The sequence below is a fragment of the Centruroides vittatus genome, unplaced genomic scaffold (genome assembly GCF_030686945.1).
Source record: "Centruroides vittatus isolate TY-2023 unplaced genomic scaffold, ASM3068694v2 contig_1215, whole genome shotgun sequence".
Lineage (NCBI taxonomy): Eukaryota > Metazoa > Arthropoda > Arachnida > Scorpiones > Buthidae > Centruroides > Centruroides vittatus.
Genome location: NW_027120777.1, coordinates 2,373,280 through 2,392,014, shown reverse-complemented (window position 1 = coordinate 2,392,014; position 18,735 = coordinate 2,373,280). Strand labels below are relative to the sequence as shown.

Here is an 18,735-nt window from a genome sequence, read left to right as displayed (position 1 = left end):
GGCCATTTCTAGCATGAATAGATGATGTGATATGGGTGGGCATGAAGACATACATGTTCTGTACGGTGTCCTGCAGCATCTCAGTTCATAGTTGCTACAAGTCGTCCTGTAGTTTGGCCAAACTCTCAGGCTGTTCAACTTGGCATCCCAGATGGTTCCAGACATGTTTGATTGGTGACAAATCAGGGCAGACCAGAAAAGTATAGAAATGTGGTAGAGGCAGTCCTGTGACATCCTTGCTGTGTGTGGTTGAACATTGTCCTGTTGAAAAATGACTGTTGGGAGCCATGCCATGAGAGGCAACATACGTGGCTGCAGGATGTCATTAACATACCACTGGGCTGCCATGGTCCCTTGGATTGATCACTAGTAGAGGTGACTGTCTGTCATATATGATGGTACCCACCAGCTGTGGGGGCAGTGTGCTTCTCCAAACTGTAGGCAGGATTGAGGTATTCACCATGAGACCTCCAGACACAAATATCAGTGCCAAAACTGAATCTGGATTTGTCACTGTAGGTAAACCAGTTCCATTCTGTTGCAGTCCAATCCCATCGGGAAAAACATCACTTCAAACAGAGGCAATGGTGGGTGGCTGTCAATGGCAGCACATGTAATGGCTGCCATGATACCAAATGTTCCTCATCCAGGTGCTTCAAAATGGTCTGGACAGACACAGAGGCCTGTAATGACGGCACCACCTGTATCCAGATGGAGGACAACAATACTGTTGTGTGCATGCTTGTCAGAGGACCAGGCAATCCTCTTGGCTAGTGGCACCCTGAGTCTGGGTGCCATGTGTGTGAGTTCTCTCTCACTGGTCCCAACACCTCCTCAAATGTTTTCAGAATGGCCTAGGTAGCTATCTATTCAGAGAGATAACTATCCAGCTTCTCTCAAACTGATGATCCTTCCCTTCTCAAACTTGGTTAGTCGTTTATATGGTCTTTGATTGTGATGTAAAGGCATCTTTAGTAATACACAGTCCCTCTGCACAATCCCCCTTAGTAATATTTAAAAAAAAGCATGCAAAGACATCCTGTCTGCATACAGACAGGATGTCTTTGTATGCTTTTTTTTATAGGCTAAGGGGGATGCACTTTAACTCTCTCTGCTGGCATTATGCAATGAGTAATCATACTATAGCTCTATATCTGCTCTCCAAGCCAAGTTTCTCAGTGATATGACAATTCTTTTTTGGTGGCACTAATTTTTATGGCAATGAGTGTATTCACAAACTATTTCTGTTAAGATATGTCAAAAATCTTTTATTAATACCTAATATAGGTATGTACTATACTTGCTATTGTATTAATAAAATACCATGCCTCCAATCAAACCTACTACTGTTTTACTGTGTAGAAACTTCTATATCTCAAAACCTGTTTATTTCAAATTTTTTCTCATGTCCTTGAGTTTTGAAATAGACAGGTTCAACTGTACTTCTTTGTACTGTTGTTGTATTCAAAAACAGCACAATAATAATAAACAATTTCAATAGCTTTCCCATATAATAAACATTGCAATATTCAGAGTTAGATTTCATCAAACTAAAGATATTTTTATAATATAAGCTTATCCGTTTATCTTTTACATATAATTTGTAAATTATTATAATTTATAAATACATATAGCTTTCAAATTTATAATAAATTAAAACATTAATGTCTTTTTTTAAAAATGAACAACACCACACAATATTTCCTGTGTGCTTCAATAAATAAAACTTATTATGCATTTAATTTAGTATTCAAATACAGTAAACAAATTAAACTTACTGATCGATCATTAATTTATATTCCAAAGCTGCAGAAACAAGTTTGGCTGCATAACTGTAAAAATAAAATAATATAAAATTTCATCATTTACTGTTTATTTAATTTAGAATTGTTTTAAACAGAAGTTGCTAAATAAATATGAAATTCTGTTAAGTATTATTATCAATATTATTTAAAATGATACACTCTAATAGCTGATTTTAACATTTATAATGTTAAAGTCAAATTTTAAAATTTTAATGAAATTTAAAATTTACTAGCAAGTATGTGACATGATCACACAGATACTATGTATATGATATTGTCTGCACTAAATTCCCTTTATGTAATGTGGATTATATTTGTTTTCATACAGTTAAATCAAGCCTGTAGCTAGAAGGGAAACAGGGTTGGGTCAGCGTCTTCTAGAAAATTTAGAGCCATTCCTATCCATTGTTCCAAATGACAAAATTTGGTTTATAGATATATCAAAAAATATAAAAAATCAATTTTTAAAGTTTAAATTTTAAATATTTTTGTACTGTTTTGCACATATATTATTTAATAGTTACATATCAAAGTCAATGAGCAAATTTTCCAAATATAAAAACAACTAAAAATTAATCTATGTATGTATATGTATACATTATTTTATTATATATATATGAGGGTTGATGGAAAAAAAAATGTTACTTAAAAGGGTCAATAGATGAAATGAGTGGGAAACCTCTCTACTATATCATATTATTCAAAAATGTCTGTGTGTTAAGCCCTAGATTCTCTTTCCCCAGGGTATTCTTTAACCCTCAAATCTCTGGTAAGACTATCTCACAATTTGCTAGGCCCAACCCTACCATAGTTGTCTAGTTATAGCCTCAAGTTAAATATTTAAAAGGTTATTCAGGAATAATAAAAATAAAGTTAATTAATAAAACAAAAAATTATTTTAAATTAATTGCATTGATTGGCTATGCATGAGATAGGTATTTAGGATTAAAAATTTATAAAATGAAAAATTTTAATTACAAAATTACTTTAAAAAATTAAGAAAATAAATTTTAAAAAATAGAACCATATCATAATGAAACAGGATGTGTTTTCCATTTTCATCATCTAGAATAGGAATTAATTTTTTCTGAAACAACTATAAAACATGAAAGTAATTAAGAAAATATTTAATAAATATATAATTACCATTAAATACACACGGATTACAACAAACTTTTAAATCAAAATGTAGTGTAAGTACTCAAAATCCTCAATTAAATCTTTAAAGTGAGATAGAAATAATGGTGTAACTTCCAGTTACTGGAGGTGATATTAAAACTGTTTGATTGTGTTAGAATATAGATCATGTGCTGTAAATAAAACTCTAATTCTGATTAGCTGTGTGACATTTTTCAGTGCTTAATCCTTTATATATGTATTTTTAATCAAAACAGATATTATATTATATATAATTCATAATATATGCATTATATTAAAAAAAAAAATACAAGAACATATTGTGTTTGTGTCCAATTTGTTTCTTTAACAATTTTGTTCTTCTCAAGCTCAGATTTCATTGAGCTTATTTAATAAATACGAAATTAATTACCGAAGTTGATCAACTTGTGATGTGAAGTTTTGTAATGGAAAGACAAGCCCTGGACTAGAATAGACAACAACTGGCATACGATATTCAAGGTATGCTGTTTGTAACCACCATTCAGATAACTGTGTGGGGAAAAAAAGACATTATGTATTGTATTAAATTCTAACTTTCATCAATTAAAGAAATTTTCTTAATTTCATATAATTTTTACCCAATTTTCACAGTTCTTTGCTCTTTCTTCCAAAAGAAAATGTAATTTTTCACCCAAACCACCAGGTGAACCAAATTCTTGTACAATCTGTGAGAAAATATTTAAAAATAATAATGCAAAACTGAATCTAAAGATATTTATTAAATATACATAAATTTTATAAATATGAAGTAATTATTGAAGAATTTTCCTTCTGTTTCAATTTTTTAAAATTTCAACAACTTTTTAGTACACTTATATTTTTAACATTAATTAATTTTATTTATTTTCATAAATCTTTTAATTTTCAAAATTTACATTTAATTAATTCATATTTGTATATTTTGGCATCATTCAAATCATTGTCACAAGTATAACTGTGACAGTGGTTTAAATTACCTTATTTTGCAATTAATTTGAAGATATGGATGTTGTCCTAATGATAGAGATGTCAGTATGATATAACAGAAGTAATAAATGAATACTGAAGACACCTAAATCTGACTTTGATATTCATATTATTAATTGTTTTGGGTAAAAGAAACGGCATAACTTTTAGAGGATATAATCGAAATTCCAAGAAATCAATATCCCAACAGTATCAAAAGCCTGACATTAAAATTCTAATGCAATCAAAGGCCTGATATTATCATTGTTCCTACAAATTCTTAATCCCATGAAAATTTTGAAAGGAAATTTTTATAACTAAATTTTTAAAAATCTGAATGAAATTTCTATTGTTAGTTTCATATAGTTTAAGCAAAACAAAGAATAATTTCTGATATTTATTTAAATTAATAAATGTTTTTGTAATTTGAAACTTTATAGTTTCAATAGAAAATAAAAATAATAAAATTAATTAAGAAAATTTTTATGATAGTGTTCTGACACTGGCTCATTACACAAACAGACATTTGTTTGCACAAATTTGATAATAATTGATTTAATGGCATATCAAATTTACATCAGATAATATTTAGCCTGTTTGGCCTTTGATCTGTTGGGATTTTGAACTGGACCCAACTTCTAGAAAACAATACAATCTCAGATTGCTAGGTTTCTCCTATCAAATTTCATTATTAGAATGAACTTTGATAGAAGCAGCAATACAACAGCTTCTGTTCGCCTAGCATTTTCTATATACAGACCCATCCATCAAAACAATAAATAGACCAAATCCTATAAAAATAATCTTTTTGAAGCATATCTTTCTGTTCATCTATGGAACAGCAATGATACTTCTTACACTACAGTGGAAATTCGGTGAAGTGATTAATGGATGACTGAATGCACATGGCCTACCAGTGGCCGAGCGGTTCTGTCGCTAGACCTGGGAGTTCGATCACGGGTTCGTGCTGCGCTCGGACGGGCTGGCCACGTGGAGTTTTCCAGGTTTTCTTCACGTTTGTAATACCTGAATAGGGGCCAATTTCCCTTACAAGATCTCCCGGAAGGCATTTCCCCTCGCATAACATCGCGCACCAGAGAAAGCAACAGGAAACCACTCTGGTTGTAATTCCCCCAGGATACACCTTGGCACATTAACTGGCACTATTAACCTAAAGCCAGGTGCTGCCGATATCAGGATTTCTGATATGGCACACAGAAAGTGAGAGAATGCACATGAAAAAGCAAACTTACACAGCTCTCTGCTTATTCTATTGTGATAATATTTTACCTAATGCTTCCTTAACAACCTTTGTAACCTATAATAATGATATTAGTATTTAAAATGAATTATCTTAAGCAAACTCTTCTATCATAATCAGTGCATTTTAGTACTTTCCTGAAATGTAATTTTTATACTATTCTATCTCCAAATACAAATCATATTATTAATTATTAATCTTGATGTTTATGATTGTGGTTATGGTCTTATTTATAGTCATGTATAACAGGTAATTCAAAGGTAATTATTAGAGTGACTAGACACACTGTATTTTGAATACAGTATTGCTTTTAAAGAGTTTGCTGTGCAAAAATACTTATGTACTTTTTAAATTTTCTATTGTAATTTTTCTATCATGAGATAATTTAAAAATCCTTTCTTTTAAATACAGTACTGTTGAAAAAAATAAAATATTTTTATATAGTTTGAAATAATGCAACCAAAATAAACTACATTACATTTCATTAATTTTATTAAGAAATTATCAATTCATTTACAAAAAAAAAGCTAATATAATTTCTCATCCAGTTACAGTAAATCTATAAATTCTCCTTTTAATCTGTCCTTAATTTTCATAAAAAGCTTTGTGGTCATAAATAAACAGTGACATATATATAGTATTAGTGTTGTTTTCTTGTATAAACTATTATTTGAAAGTTTGATTTTTCATACTGTTTTGTTATTTTTCATTTCATTGATCTAGTCAGCCTATTAATTTATTGATGTATTGCATATAGTTTTATGAAAAAGTTACATAAATTATCAATTATAAAATGTTCTTCAACATCATTTAATTGGTGTTATTTAAAGATTATAATATACTTATTTATTGCTTATATACAGAGGATGTTAAAAATAAAATTATATAACTTGAAAATGATTAAAGGTAGGAGAAATGAACTAATTACAGCCAAACAAAGAGCAAGGGATGATACTATATAATATCAATAGAATCCAAAAGTTGGCAAGTGTGTATGTCAGAGATCCTGGTTTATAATGTCCTGAAAGAGGTTTCTCACTAATGGTCAATTGTATGTGGGATCAAAAATAGAGCTATTGGAAAGAACATGAAAATGAAAATCTAAACAATATTTACTCTGGGGTAATTTTTAATTACTTTATTTGACAACAGTGCAAGTTAACATAAACATGTAAGTCAGGAAGGGCAGGTAGGCATGTCAATGTATAAAACTGTTGCACCTACATTGTGGTCAGTATAATCAGCTTTAACAGCACAGAACTGTAAAACATGTATCTAACAACAATTGTTGTTTATGTGCTTGCCAACCTGCTTGCCATTCATGACTTGCCTGTTTATGTTTACTTGGCAACACTGCAAGTGTCAAAAATTACCTCAGAGTAAGTGTTGTTTAGATTTTAATGTTCTTTCTAAGCACCATTTTTGAACCCATGGATCATTAAACTATGGCAAGAAACCTCTCCATAGGTCACCATAACCAAACGTCTCTAATACACACACTCATTAACTTTTGGACATCATCCGTTTGACCATAATTAGTCCTATCCTCCTATCTTTAGTTATATCCAAATTATGGGACTGGTTCACTTTATTTGCAACATCCTGTATATATTAAAAAAAGTTATTTAAAAATTTCCTATTTGTAAATATAAATTTAAAGAATCAAACTCAAAAATAAATTTTATATGGGTAATTCTCAAGAAGAAAATTTCAGATGAAAAATTTTTTTAATATATTATCAGTAAAATTTCACATAATAAATAGTCTACTTACTTTTTCAGTTTGATGATATTCTTCTTCATTTAATAATGGACGTACTGAAAGCAAATATTTTTCTAAAGTTGGATGCAAAGGTGGAACTGGAAGTGAAGGAAGTGAGTTCTGGTAAAGGAGCATTTGTCCTTGTTTATTACTAGTTACTGATGATAAAGGACTTGATGCTAAAGAGCATTTTAACTGATCTATTCTTTTAAAATGAACAAACTGAAAATAAATTATTTTCAATCATTAAAATATTAACATTCAATCTTTAATAAAATTATATTTAATTGTAATTATAAAATTACAATATTAAAAATAAAATTTAATATAATCAAATTTTGTCATTTTCTCTGTTGTATAACATTCCTAATCAAAAGTTCCTTTCACATGTTTCCAGCAGCCATTTGACGTTTCAAAATTTTAAGTGCAAATGCATTTGGTCCTATTCACATTCAATTTTGCAATGTTGGGTGGCTGCTGGAAATGTGTGAATGGTACTTTGATTAGTAATATAATAATTCCAACTGTATATATAGTGTTTATAATATTCATTGCAGATTCTAAAGGATATTAACTAAATTTTTAAAATGTCATCTTATAATTTATCTATAAGATAAATTTATGACCTTACAGATACAGCAGATCTTGTGAGATCTGCTTTTCGCATAAAGTCATAAATGTTTATTAAATTTACATTAAATTATTTACTGGATTGTCAAGATTTTGATTGGTGTACTTAGTTATAGTTATTGTTTCAGTTAATTTTGCTCATTTATTTACTAATTGTTAAATTATATTTTGATTATACATTTAACATTAGATTCTGTTTTTCATTTTAGATTGTTTATGTGGAAGTGTTTTGAAATATTCATGATTAGTTACTAGGAAGTATGTGACACAATATCTGCATCATCTTTATATTTTTTGGATATAATGAATCTAACATTTTTCATACAGGCATTTGTAACACTGATGTATGTATTATGTAAAGCACTGTCACTGGAACAGTGTAAATTGTTATAACATGTAATCATCAAGATATATAGTACTGATTAGTTTGTGTGTTATATTGTAATAAAATAGTTACATGTAATTTTCTAAGTTATACATTCATTAAGTAATTGGGCTGCAATTTGAAGAAATTGTAGATCTATACATTTGCACTGTCATCTGTCCATCTGTCTTTCTTTAATCTCAAGAATGGAGTTAGATAGATGAATGGAGACCAGATATGGAAAGCTTAGGGGCAGTAAGCTCCAATTAACTATATACAAACTTCTGGTGAAAACTGGAAGTTCATATATAGTTATTTCAATTCAAAAATTTCTCCATAAAAGGAGTTAGATGACTGGCACAACCATTCCATTGCTAGCAGCAAAGTATGATGTACAGGGGCAAAATTCTACTAATTTGAGGTGGAGAGCATATATTTTAAATTAAATAAATTAAAAATATGATTAAAAATTGCAGCTCAGCATTGTTAATAATAATTAACTTTAAAGATAACTTGATGATTACTTGTATGACAATTTACACCATAAATTATATGTTCCCTGGACAGTGCCCCACATGGTACAGTACTACATACATACATGCTATGCATGGAAGCACACACTGGTGCATTACTTTTGAACAATCCTGTATAAAGATGTTAGTACGATGTTTCCAAACCTTGGCAGTCTGCTTTATCTGATTTGTGATAAATCTTGGCAAAATTTTAAATTCAATTTCCTCCATCAACATTTTATAAAAAATTAGAAAATTAGAAATTTTTTATAAACACATACATTTTTGTATCACTTTCAGAGTCTATTTGTAAAATTCCCTTCTAATTTTCTAATTTTACTCTTGGCTTATCTGGTGTTTAAACAGACCTGTAACACTTTTATAGTAAATGATTATGTAATTTTGTTTACCAATACATTTCAACTGATTAAAGAATATGGATATTCTAAAATATATACTGTAAATTGTCTATAATAAAAAGATCACACTAAATTATTTCTAAATTATTGTTTTTTTCAATTTTTTCCAAAAATGGACTTACACCAGTTTCGTAATAAACAGTCCATATGATAAACAAGTAGATACATATGGTCAGTCAAATTTCCCTTGCACCTTTTTCATTCCAAAAGTACTGATGATATATTGATTTTGTAATGTAGTTACATAGGATGCCATGCATGAAGATTTGGATGAGAACTTTTTGAGAAGTTATAACATAAAAGACCTTGAAAATCATTTCAAGGTCATTTATGTTATAATTTCTTAATGAGTAGAAATAATGACAAAGTTAGAGAGTAACCATTTAATTAGTCTAAAAATATTTTCTAGTTCAAACAAATACATTTAAAACTATAACATTGGCAATTTTAAAATTATGAGTAACACCACTTTTAAATTTTTTCATGACGTTGAAAATCAAGAGAAAAAATAGTAATATTTAACTTTTATTATTTTTATATGTTTTAATGTGTAAGGTTTTTAGACTCACACTGTATTTCACAACTGAATGTCATGGCATTTATACATTTGTATTCTCGTGCTTTGAAAACATTGATTAAATAATTGTAGTTTCCTTGTATTATTTTTTTTTTTAAACATTTTAAAATTGTTATTTAATAAAAGCTTGCAACTTTATCGTAGTCTGATAAAGGCATTTAGCCAAAACATATAACTCACTTTGTAAAGTTGCCAGAATAAGTAATGTCTGATCAGATATTAAAATATTTTAATGATGATTTTTGTCTAATTGTCTGATCAGACCTTAAGAACAACACTGACCATTATAAAATACAAATCAGTACTTTATGTTCTGTATTTTATTTCAAAAGATATTTATTATCATTAGTAACTGATGACAAGATGCAAATTGTCTCAAAACGTTTTATTCAATAATAAATTTTAACCCCTTAAATTTTATTTATTACTCACAATGGTATTTTACTTATAACACAAAATGGAGTTACTAATCAACAAGGGACAGATAAATGTGTTTTATAGATTAAATTGCTTAAAAAATTTTAAACTAAATAAAATTTATAAAACAAATAGGCCTACTAATAAAAAATTTATTACAATTACTGAAACTTACTAACACTTTAAACATTTGCAATGAATAATTTTGTAAACAAATTTTATTCAAAATAAACTTACTTTATTCTGTTTTTTAGGAAAAACTATTTACAAAATATTTCTTCATATACACCAGTATTTAAAAATTATTGAAAATGAAAATAATTAATTAGTTGTGATATAATCAATTTTTATTATTTACTAGAATATAATTTTTTAAACATTTTTTATTGACAAAAATTTAACAGAGGCTCATAATTTTCACGAGTTTTTTACAAGGAGTTAATTTGCTCAGTTTTTTTACACATCAAAAAGTCTATTTAGGTTATGATATTTTTATTGTTTTACATTTTTATTTTACTTTATGTCATTATTTTTCAATGGTTACATTAATTTTTCTAAGATTAGGCTTAAATTATTTAGTAAACAATGCCTAGTTTTCTCAATTGTTTTGCGGAGATGACCTTTGTTCTTTTACTCACTTACATATTTGCTGTCCTTGTATATGAATAATTTTCAATTTTAATTTTTCTTCCCTGTTGCATTTATTATATTATATCTTCTTGTACAGTAGGCCTAAGTTAAATTCATTTTCAGTAGAATTTGTTTATCTGCATGTATTTCTCATTCTAATGCTTCCGGAATTTTTGTTTTGATTAGTCTTGGAATGCATTTGCTTTTTATTGTAGTTCCTTGCACCTGCAAATCCATAGTTTTCATTTAGTGAACACTATATGATATATATAATTAGTTTTGTATTATGTGTAAAATTCAGTATTTTTCCAGGTAATGAAAGTTCTAAATATTTTCTCAATCCATCTCTACTGAAACACCTTTTCTATTTTTACATTCATAAAAAAAGGCAATGGACAGGTTCATTTTATTTCAATTATTGCAAATATTGTTTTATCTTCTTCCATTTTCTACAGAAAATCTGTTAATTTATCTGGTCAATTTCTGTTATTTAACTTCCAGGCTACAGTGCCAACAAAGTAGTTCAATAGATCCTTTATTGGGACAATTTATCACAAATTCTACAGTTTGGCATTACAGTTTGTGTAGTTTGAAAAATTTCAATATTGATGATTCTCTAATATCAAAAAATATCATAATTCATTGTTCACCAACACCATTATATATTTTGAACTGTGGCACAGGAAATTTGCTCAAGTTTTGTCTGCCAGAAATATCTGCATAGTATAGTTTCCACATTGTAAATTTGGTTTTCTCGAATCTATTATATTACAGATGATAAATAAGTTTGCTGAGTAGATGATGATAATAATAGACTTTCTCTCTGGGAGATAAAACCATCTATTTTTCCATTTGTTTATTGTATCATTACTATTTTTATGATTTGGTCCTAGTTTTTATTTGAGCTTTTCACAAAAGTTCTCTAATATTTTTCTTATCTATTGTTTTAATTTGATTAGCAAGAGTTTGGTCAGTTTTCAGGTACCAGTGATATTAATGATTTTACTTTTTTGAACATTTTATTTGGTACCAATCAGTTTACAGAAATCTGCAGTTACCATATTTTTATACATGTAACCTTTAACGGCATATACCATATAGAAAATTGGTAAAACAAAAATAAAATCTTTGCATAACTCACCCTACTATATAAGCAGACTACCTATGGATCAAACATTACTCTATAACAGCAAGTCTTTGACTGCAATTTAAAATTTGTATATAACTCACCCAATTGCATAATTTGCATTCCTTTCAAATTGGCATTTAAACTCAGATAACCCATAAGTTATACACAAGTTAAATGTTGGCCTTTTTGTGCTCTCAGAGTGGTAAAGGGCCTAAAACCACAAAAAAAAAAAAAAAACACAAGTTAAATATGGCATTTCTTTGGTTTTGAAAAAAGAGTGTTAATCAGTTATAAGGAAATTTATATTATCAGCATAACAGATAAATTTAGTTCTACTTATTTGATTCCTCTACCTCCACCCACAAAGGGATTTCGTGTAATGTGACCCATTCAAACACCTCTATTTAAATAAAACACATGTCACAATTATTTAAATAATCTATGTACATTTGATAAAATGTGTACACAGCATCTTTGAATTTTTTGGCTTGTATATTTTCTGATTTTTCTAACAGCTAAAATCACTTTTCTAATAACAATAGAAAGAAACCCCTCATTTTTTCTTTCAACTAACTTTAGCTTTAATTCCTTTAGAAGTATGGATGTTTTGCAAATTGAGATTTTTCTTGTGGTTCAACTTTCAATATATATTGGTGAAATATTGAGACTTGGTTCTGAATAAATAATAACCATTCCTCTGCTAATATTTCATTGAAAAAGTTTTTCAGAATTGTGGGACATTTTTTCAGATCGAAAAGTATGATTTTAATGGATTAAATAGTTGTAAAATTCTATCTAAAGCTGGTAAAAGAGTTAGCCAGTGTGTTTTGCTGTAACCAAGAAGCTTTTTATATTGAACCTCTGCATTATCACAAAATTCTTTCAAATCTTCTATTCGTATTGTGTAAATAAAGAAATGTGAATAAATGTTTACTAATATCACTTCAATATCTATCGGAAGACAATCTACAGCAGTGCTTATGCAATTGTTCAAAATGTGGGCAGCACAATTAACTCCTATCAATTTATGTTTACTTGATTGTTACATTTTAAATAAAACATAATTCTTTCCTTTTCTCTGGGCACCACCAAAATTGCTGTTGGTATTGTCAGCACACAAAGCAAGTAATTTATTACTAATTTCAAATTTTGACAGTGATTCCTTGATGCAATTTGTTAATATATCTGAAGTTTCTCCAGAAAAATTATTTATATTCAAAACTTTTACTCTGACAGCGCAATTGGGTAAAAAATATCTGACCAGAATTGTGCACAATTTAGTATTACCATGATTCGAACAATCCAAATAAACAGTTATATAATCTGTTTTGCTTAAGTCAGTTTTAATTGATTCAAAAGAATATGGTGTGAAAACATTACAAATGATTGTTTCCGTTTTTGTTCTTGCACAATATTTTTCCTCAAAACATTTCTTAATTAATTTAAAAGAGCAGTCATTTGATTGAAATGAATTGTATTATGTTGTATTGAGTGATAACACCAAGATGCCTCTTTTAGTGCTAAAGCTTTTAGGTTGTCATTGGAATTTTTATTAACGAAAAATGAGTTTAACAATATGTTTATTGAAGCTGGATGTCCACTTCTTTGTGTTTTGCTGTCTGAATATGTTATGCAATTACTGATTTGCCACATTTGCAATATTAAAGCTTGCCTAACATTTGTTGCATTTGATGTCACTATCCATTATTCCTTTTTTAATAAATGGAAATTCTTCTTGTAATGTTTGATTAAAAATGCATTTTCTTTTGGGTGCCATGATAAATGATCTACAAAATATAAATTAAATAATACCTAAATATGAAAAATTAGAAATAACAGACTAAAAACTCACATGCAGTCCCTGCATAACTAATTAATGTCGCGTAAAAGTGTAGTAACTGATGCGAGATCCACGTGTGTACTGTCCAGAGAAAAGAAGTGTACTATGAAGAGAAGGTAAACTCAACAGTAAAAATGTCACATGCTCAAGCCCCCGAAGATTGCTGACAAGTGGCGACGAATGCTCACCAACACTGAAAGTGTATCATCCACCAACTAGAGCAACGGTTCCCAACCAGTGGGTCGCCTTAATGTTAATAATTTATTTATGCTTGGCAACACGTGAGATATGCGACGTAATCAGTGGGCAGCTGGCGCCCGCACCTCTCCTTATGCCTGGTGAAATTAGATTGTGGCAAACTAGCCGGGTATAGTAGAGACCTCCGTTAACAAGACCATTTTGCACGTCATACTTTTAGTGGTGCTTTGTAGCCCCGATTCTGTTACTCGGCGTCGCCGGTAGAGGCGCCTCAATCTAGTTTCGTCGTTCCTTCCACTAGCTCTATAGTCCGAAGTTAAGCAGATGCAAGCTCAATCATCACATTAATAATTAATACTTAATAAAAAATATCATCACTATTGTTAAGTCCTAAAATATATTTTGTCAAACCTTTTATTTTTTGTTTTATTGATCAAATATGATGGATGCGAAAGGGGAGTCGCGAACATTTTTAAAAAACTAAAAAGGGTCACAATTAAAAAAAGGTTGGGAACCACTGAACTAGAGAGTTAAAAAACTATCACAAAAATCCCCATAAGAATGTCCACCCCCTGGTACTGTCAAAGGGCCGTTCAGTTGGCGACATACTGCACTATCACACTCTATGTAGCAATGTACAACACAATGACAACACTGGTTGTGATGGTGTACACAAAACTAACTTGTTCAATATATTATTAAAAAAAATTTTTTTAAACTTTGTGTCAACTTTACAAAGTAAAAGGACAAATGCCTATTTTAGAAAATAAATAAAGTTAGAGGACAGAGCAGTGAAATAAAGGACATATGGTCACCATAGTTATGATGGATGCTTCTGTTAGGAATTCTAGATTTGTTGGGCATGATATATTTTGTTTAAATGATTGCTTTATGCACTTAACATAAAATTCAACACTAATAAAGTAATAGATGTTTAGAAATCAAGAATTTTAAGTTTATAGATCATCAGCATATACCAAAAAATATCACTCGGAATTTTGTAATTTGATTGTTGTTCTAAAATGTTTCTATTTTGAATTTTGAATATATCCTTATGATCTATAAATAGACTGAAAATGTTTGATTTCCAGTAATCTATTTCTTGTTTTGGTATTGAATTTTAAGATATATTCTCCAAGAATATTGATAAGACTTTTAGTGATGTTTCGTAGTCATAATTTAGAAATGTAATTGGTCTGTCTCAAAATTTGAGATTATTGTTATGATGGATATTTGAAATTTTAAGAATTAAAATCTGCTAATTCCAGTTTAAAGTTTGCAAAGAATTTTATTTAAATATAATTGACATCGTATTACTAATAAGCAATACAATATTCATGTATTCTTTCCTCAATTTCAAATATATATTAAATTATATATTAAACACTTTCCTCAATTTAAAATATTTTTGTGTCTGGATGCATTCAATTAAATTTTCCTTTATTTTTTTTATAACTGTATTATGTAGTGCACAGTATATTTTATCAGACAATATGTTACAATGAAATAATAAGCCTGTATCTATTCATTTACATTTCTTGTTATACTTAATTTTTCTTTTATTTGGACTGCTATTAATATAATTTTTATTTTACATAAATAAAAACACCAAAAAAAAAAAATATAAAATTATTTCAGTATAACAGAAAATTGCAAAAATATTATTCTAAAAACTTTATTTAACTTAAATTTGATTCAAAAAAAACAGCTTGACTTGTTACATTCAGCTCTGCACCTTGGAAATGAATATAATTTGCTCTGCTCTAATAAAGCAGTTTTAATATTTATTCAACATAAACTCATAACTCTGCTTTATTGGAGCTCAGTAATTCAAATCAAGATCAGTAGGTCTTCGATTTAACATACTAATTGAGGTAAGGGTGCATCCACTATTGCTAAAGAGTTTCAAACATGTTTTAAAAACATGTATTAATAATGAACTTACAATGTACAAGATGTAATAAAATATTGTTATAATGTATATTGTATAATTTATACTCTTTGACCATCTTTCAACATGCTCTAACCTGCAAAAAAAGCTCTAAAGTTTTCCTTTAGAACAAAAATTTTTCTGTTAAATCCAAATCCCTTTTTAAGTCCATGTGCCATATAGTGAGCATAATTATCTTTAAACACATTTATGTGTGCTGAAATTTTGGACTTTGAATAACAATATTTAAAGATGTGAAATGAAAATGCTTTAATTGGAGTAAACGTAAATAAGCTGATTTACAAAGGTTAATCAGATGACAAACCGAAAGGATTATTGAAAAAGATGGGCGACGAACCGAAATTGTATTACATGTTACACGTCAACCAATTCTCCCAACGTGTCACTTCAGGCACACATGCCAAGGGTTCGCCACCCGATCTGCTGTGTTATTTTCTCAGTTTCAGTTACCAAGCTCCAATAAAAAGAGTTTATTTAGTATAAGAAACTGAGTTTATTCGTTATTTAATATTCATTCAGATTTGAAAGTGGAACTTTTGTTTATTTCTGTTATTTCTTATTTTACTTCAAAACTGAAAGAATATTCAAAATAAAACAAATATATAAAGATTTTAATTGATTTATTTAAAAATATCATATGAAATAAACCAATTAACCGTTGTTTGTTAAATTACTGCAACACAACACTTGGGTGATCTGCCTACGGGAGATGCCTTCTGGGAGGTCTTTTTAAGAATAACTTGCCCCTATTCAGGCATTACAGACATGGAGAAAACCCAAAAAACTCCACACGGCCAGCTCGTCCGAACCAGGCGCAAACCCACGACCGAACTCCCAGCGTTTGGGGAACGAAACCACTTGGCTGCTGGTGGGTCCCAATTAATTGTTCAAATACTTATTAAATTAGACATAACATTTTTCCACATTGCAACAACCGAAATTGAATAATTTTAGTATTTTTAAACAGTTAAATCATTGCTAATAACTTTAAATAATAAAAAATTGCATGTATTTGTTGAACAATAGACGAAAGTAAGAGAATAAACTTCAAAGTTCAATCTCCTCTCAATTGGAAAAGTTTATGTCATCACCTGATCGGCTTACAGATTGAATTCTATATTAAATGCGCACAATAATGTGCATTTCATATTAATGACGTATATATGCACGAGGTTATAAATAATATTAAGCATTTTAAAAAATGAAAGAAAAATATCTCACCAAGCGTTTAGAAATATTTGAAAATAAACTTATTCCTAACATTTTTATATACTTTTCTTCAATAACAAACTGATAATATATATAAATAAACAACTAATTTCTCAAGAGATGGCGTTGTATTTCATGATAGCTTTATCTCTTATCTACTAGAGATGTATTAAATTACTTCTTCTATAAAAAAAATTAAAATATAAAGAATTTATTTTTTTAAATATCCTCAATTTACAGATTTTAATTATAAGTGTCAAAAAATGAGATAGATTACAAAATATTTAAGCGAAAATTTAATTCTTCTTACTTTTATTCTTAGCCGCGCGGACAATAACTCTATTTTCATTTGTACTTGATTGCTTCTTGTTCTCGTCCTTATATTTATGGAAGCAAGCATAAGGTTGCTTGAGAAAACTAATCACGCAGATAAATCTTAGTTGTGTGTTCCTGTATAATTAATTCTCTCGAGCTATCTTGCGGGCCCACCGGTGGCCAAGCGGTTCCGATTCCTGAACACTGTGAGTTCGATCGTGGGTTCACGCCTCGCCCGGATGGGCTGGGGACTAAGAGGGCCTCTTTTAGTAGGCCCATTATGGGTTCGGCCAGGCCCACAATGGGACGACCGGGTGGTGAGGGACGGGGCCCGACATATCCGAACGGACCACCCCCCGAAAAATTCCTGGGGATTATTCGACCCGTTCGGATTCGATCCCGGGTCCCCCAGAGCGGTAGGCTGCCATCTTGACCGCTCGGCCATCCGGCCGTCGATTCCTGAACACTGTGAGTTCGATCGTGGGTTCACGCCTCGCCCGGATGGGCTGGCCATGTGGAGTTTTCCGGGTTTTCTCTACGTCTGTAACGCCAGTTACTCTTAAAAAGACTTCCCGGAAAGCATCCCCTAGGCAGATCGCCCAAGTGTTGCCGTAACTTAATAAACAAACAATCGAGCAATCTTATAATTACTCCAGACAATCTATTTTCATATCTCATGAGTTCAGCCAGATTCACTATGAGAATGGCTGGCGATGAGGAAGGAACTTGTTCGGATCAACCCAGCTTTGGAAATTTTTGAGTTAACTTAGATTTGAACCCGGATCCTTTGGTTAGCTGAGGCTGTAAAGTAACCCTTGCAGGCCGGTACTGTACAGCGTCGCCCATCTCCCGTATTTTATTGATAGGTTATACATATTTTATTTCATTTTTTCATTAAAATATTAATAAATTATTATGACGAAGAGAACATACTGTTTTATTGAAGATTCTAATTGTGTTTTTAGGAAGATTTATAGAATTTGAATTTATTGACGTGAGACAGCAGCGCGCTATAAGATCATTCACGATTTACCCATTTGTAAGCAAAATAATCCTGAACAAACAGCATCCATTGTGTATACCTGTCATGTATGTAAACCTCCAGGGGATAATCCACACCGAATTGTCCCTTGACCTAGTTATGAGACCCCGTACCTTTGACCTTTGTCGTGTTCCTTTATCTCCGGGCAGTCGTGCGTTAGCTGTGGTGACACGTGGACCTGGAGGCACAAAGTTACGTTTGTATTATAATAAAGTTAATTATATGCAGTAACAAGTAGTCGTTTATTTTCACGGACATAGCAATACTCTAACCGAAAGTATTCATGAAACATTTCAGAATTGGAATGTGGATCCTTCAAGGCGATGGAAAGATCTTTATGAGTACAATAAGACTAACACGTAGATTCTAAAATATGTTTTAAAATTTAAGTGCATCGTTTAGGGTAAAGATTAAAAAGCAAAGGAAATTTAAACGCTGCGATCTAAACCCAATTTAAACACTTTAAACAAGAGTAATGACAGTAAATTTTACCTTCTTTTGCATTTTTATTGTTATTCTGTTCTTCAAAATAGCACTGATGTATGTTGAAC

At 30.1% G+C, this 18,735-nt stretch overlaps 1 protein-coding gene across 2 annotated transcripts in view; it reads right to left on the bottom strand.

The window, feature by feature from the left end:
- LOC136986997 (carnitine O-acetyltransferase-like) overlaps positions 1–16,979 on the bottom strand; it is a 44,955-nt gene extending 27,976 nt beyond the window's left edge. Inside the window, exons 1-5 of one of the 2 annotated variants that reach the window (XM_067284633.1) lie at positions 16,840–16,979; positions 6,964–7,173; positions 3,563–3,649; positions 3,355–3,473; positions 1,779–1,832 (exon numbers count right to left, since the gene is read on the bottom strand). In XM_067284633.1, the coding sequence (XP_067140734.1) occupies positions 1,779–1,832; positions 3,355–3,473; positions 3,563–3,649; positions 6,964–7,173; positions 16,840–16,881 (512 nt within the window). In that variant the 5' untranslated portion in view covers positions 16,882–16,979. The remainder of the gene's footprint in view (positions 1–1,778; positions 1,833–3,354; positions 3,474–3,562; positions 3,650–6,963; positions 7,174–16,839) is intronic. The other variant, XM_067284640.1, reaches the window with a different exon arrangement.
- Between the last annotated feature and the right edge of the window lie 1,756 nt (positions 16,980–18,735).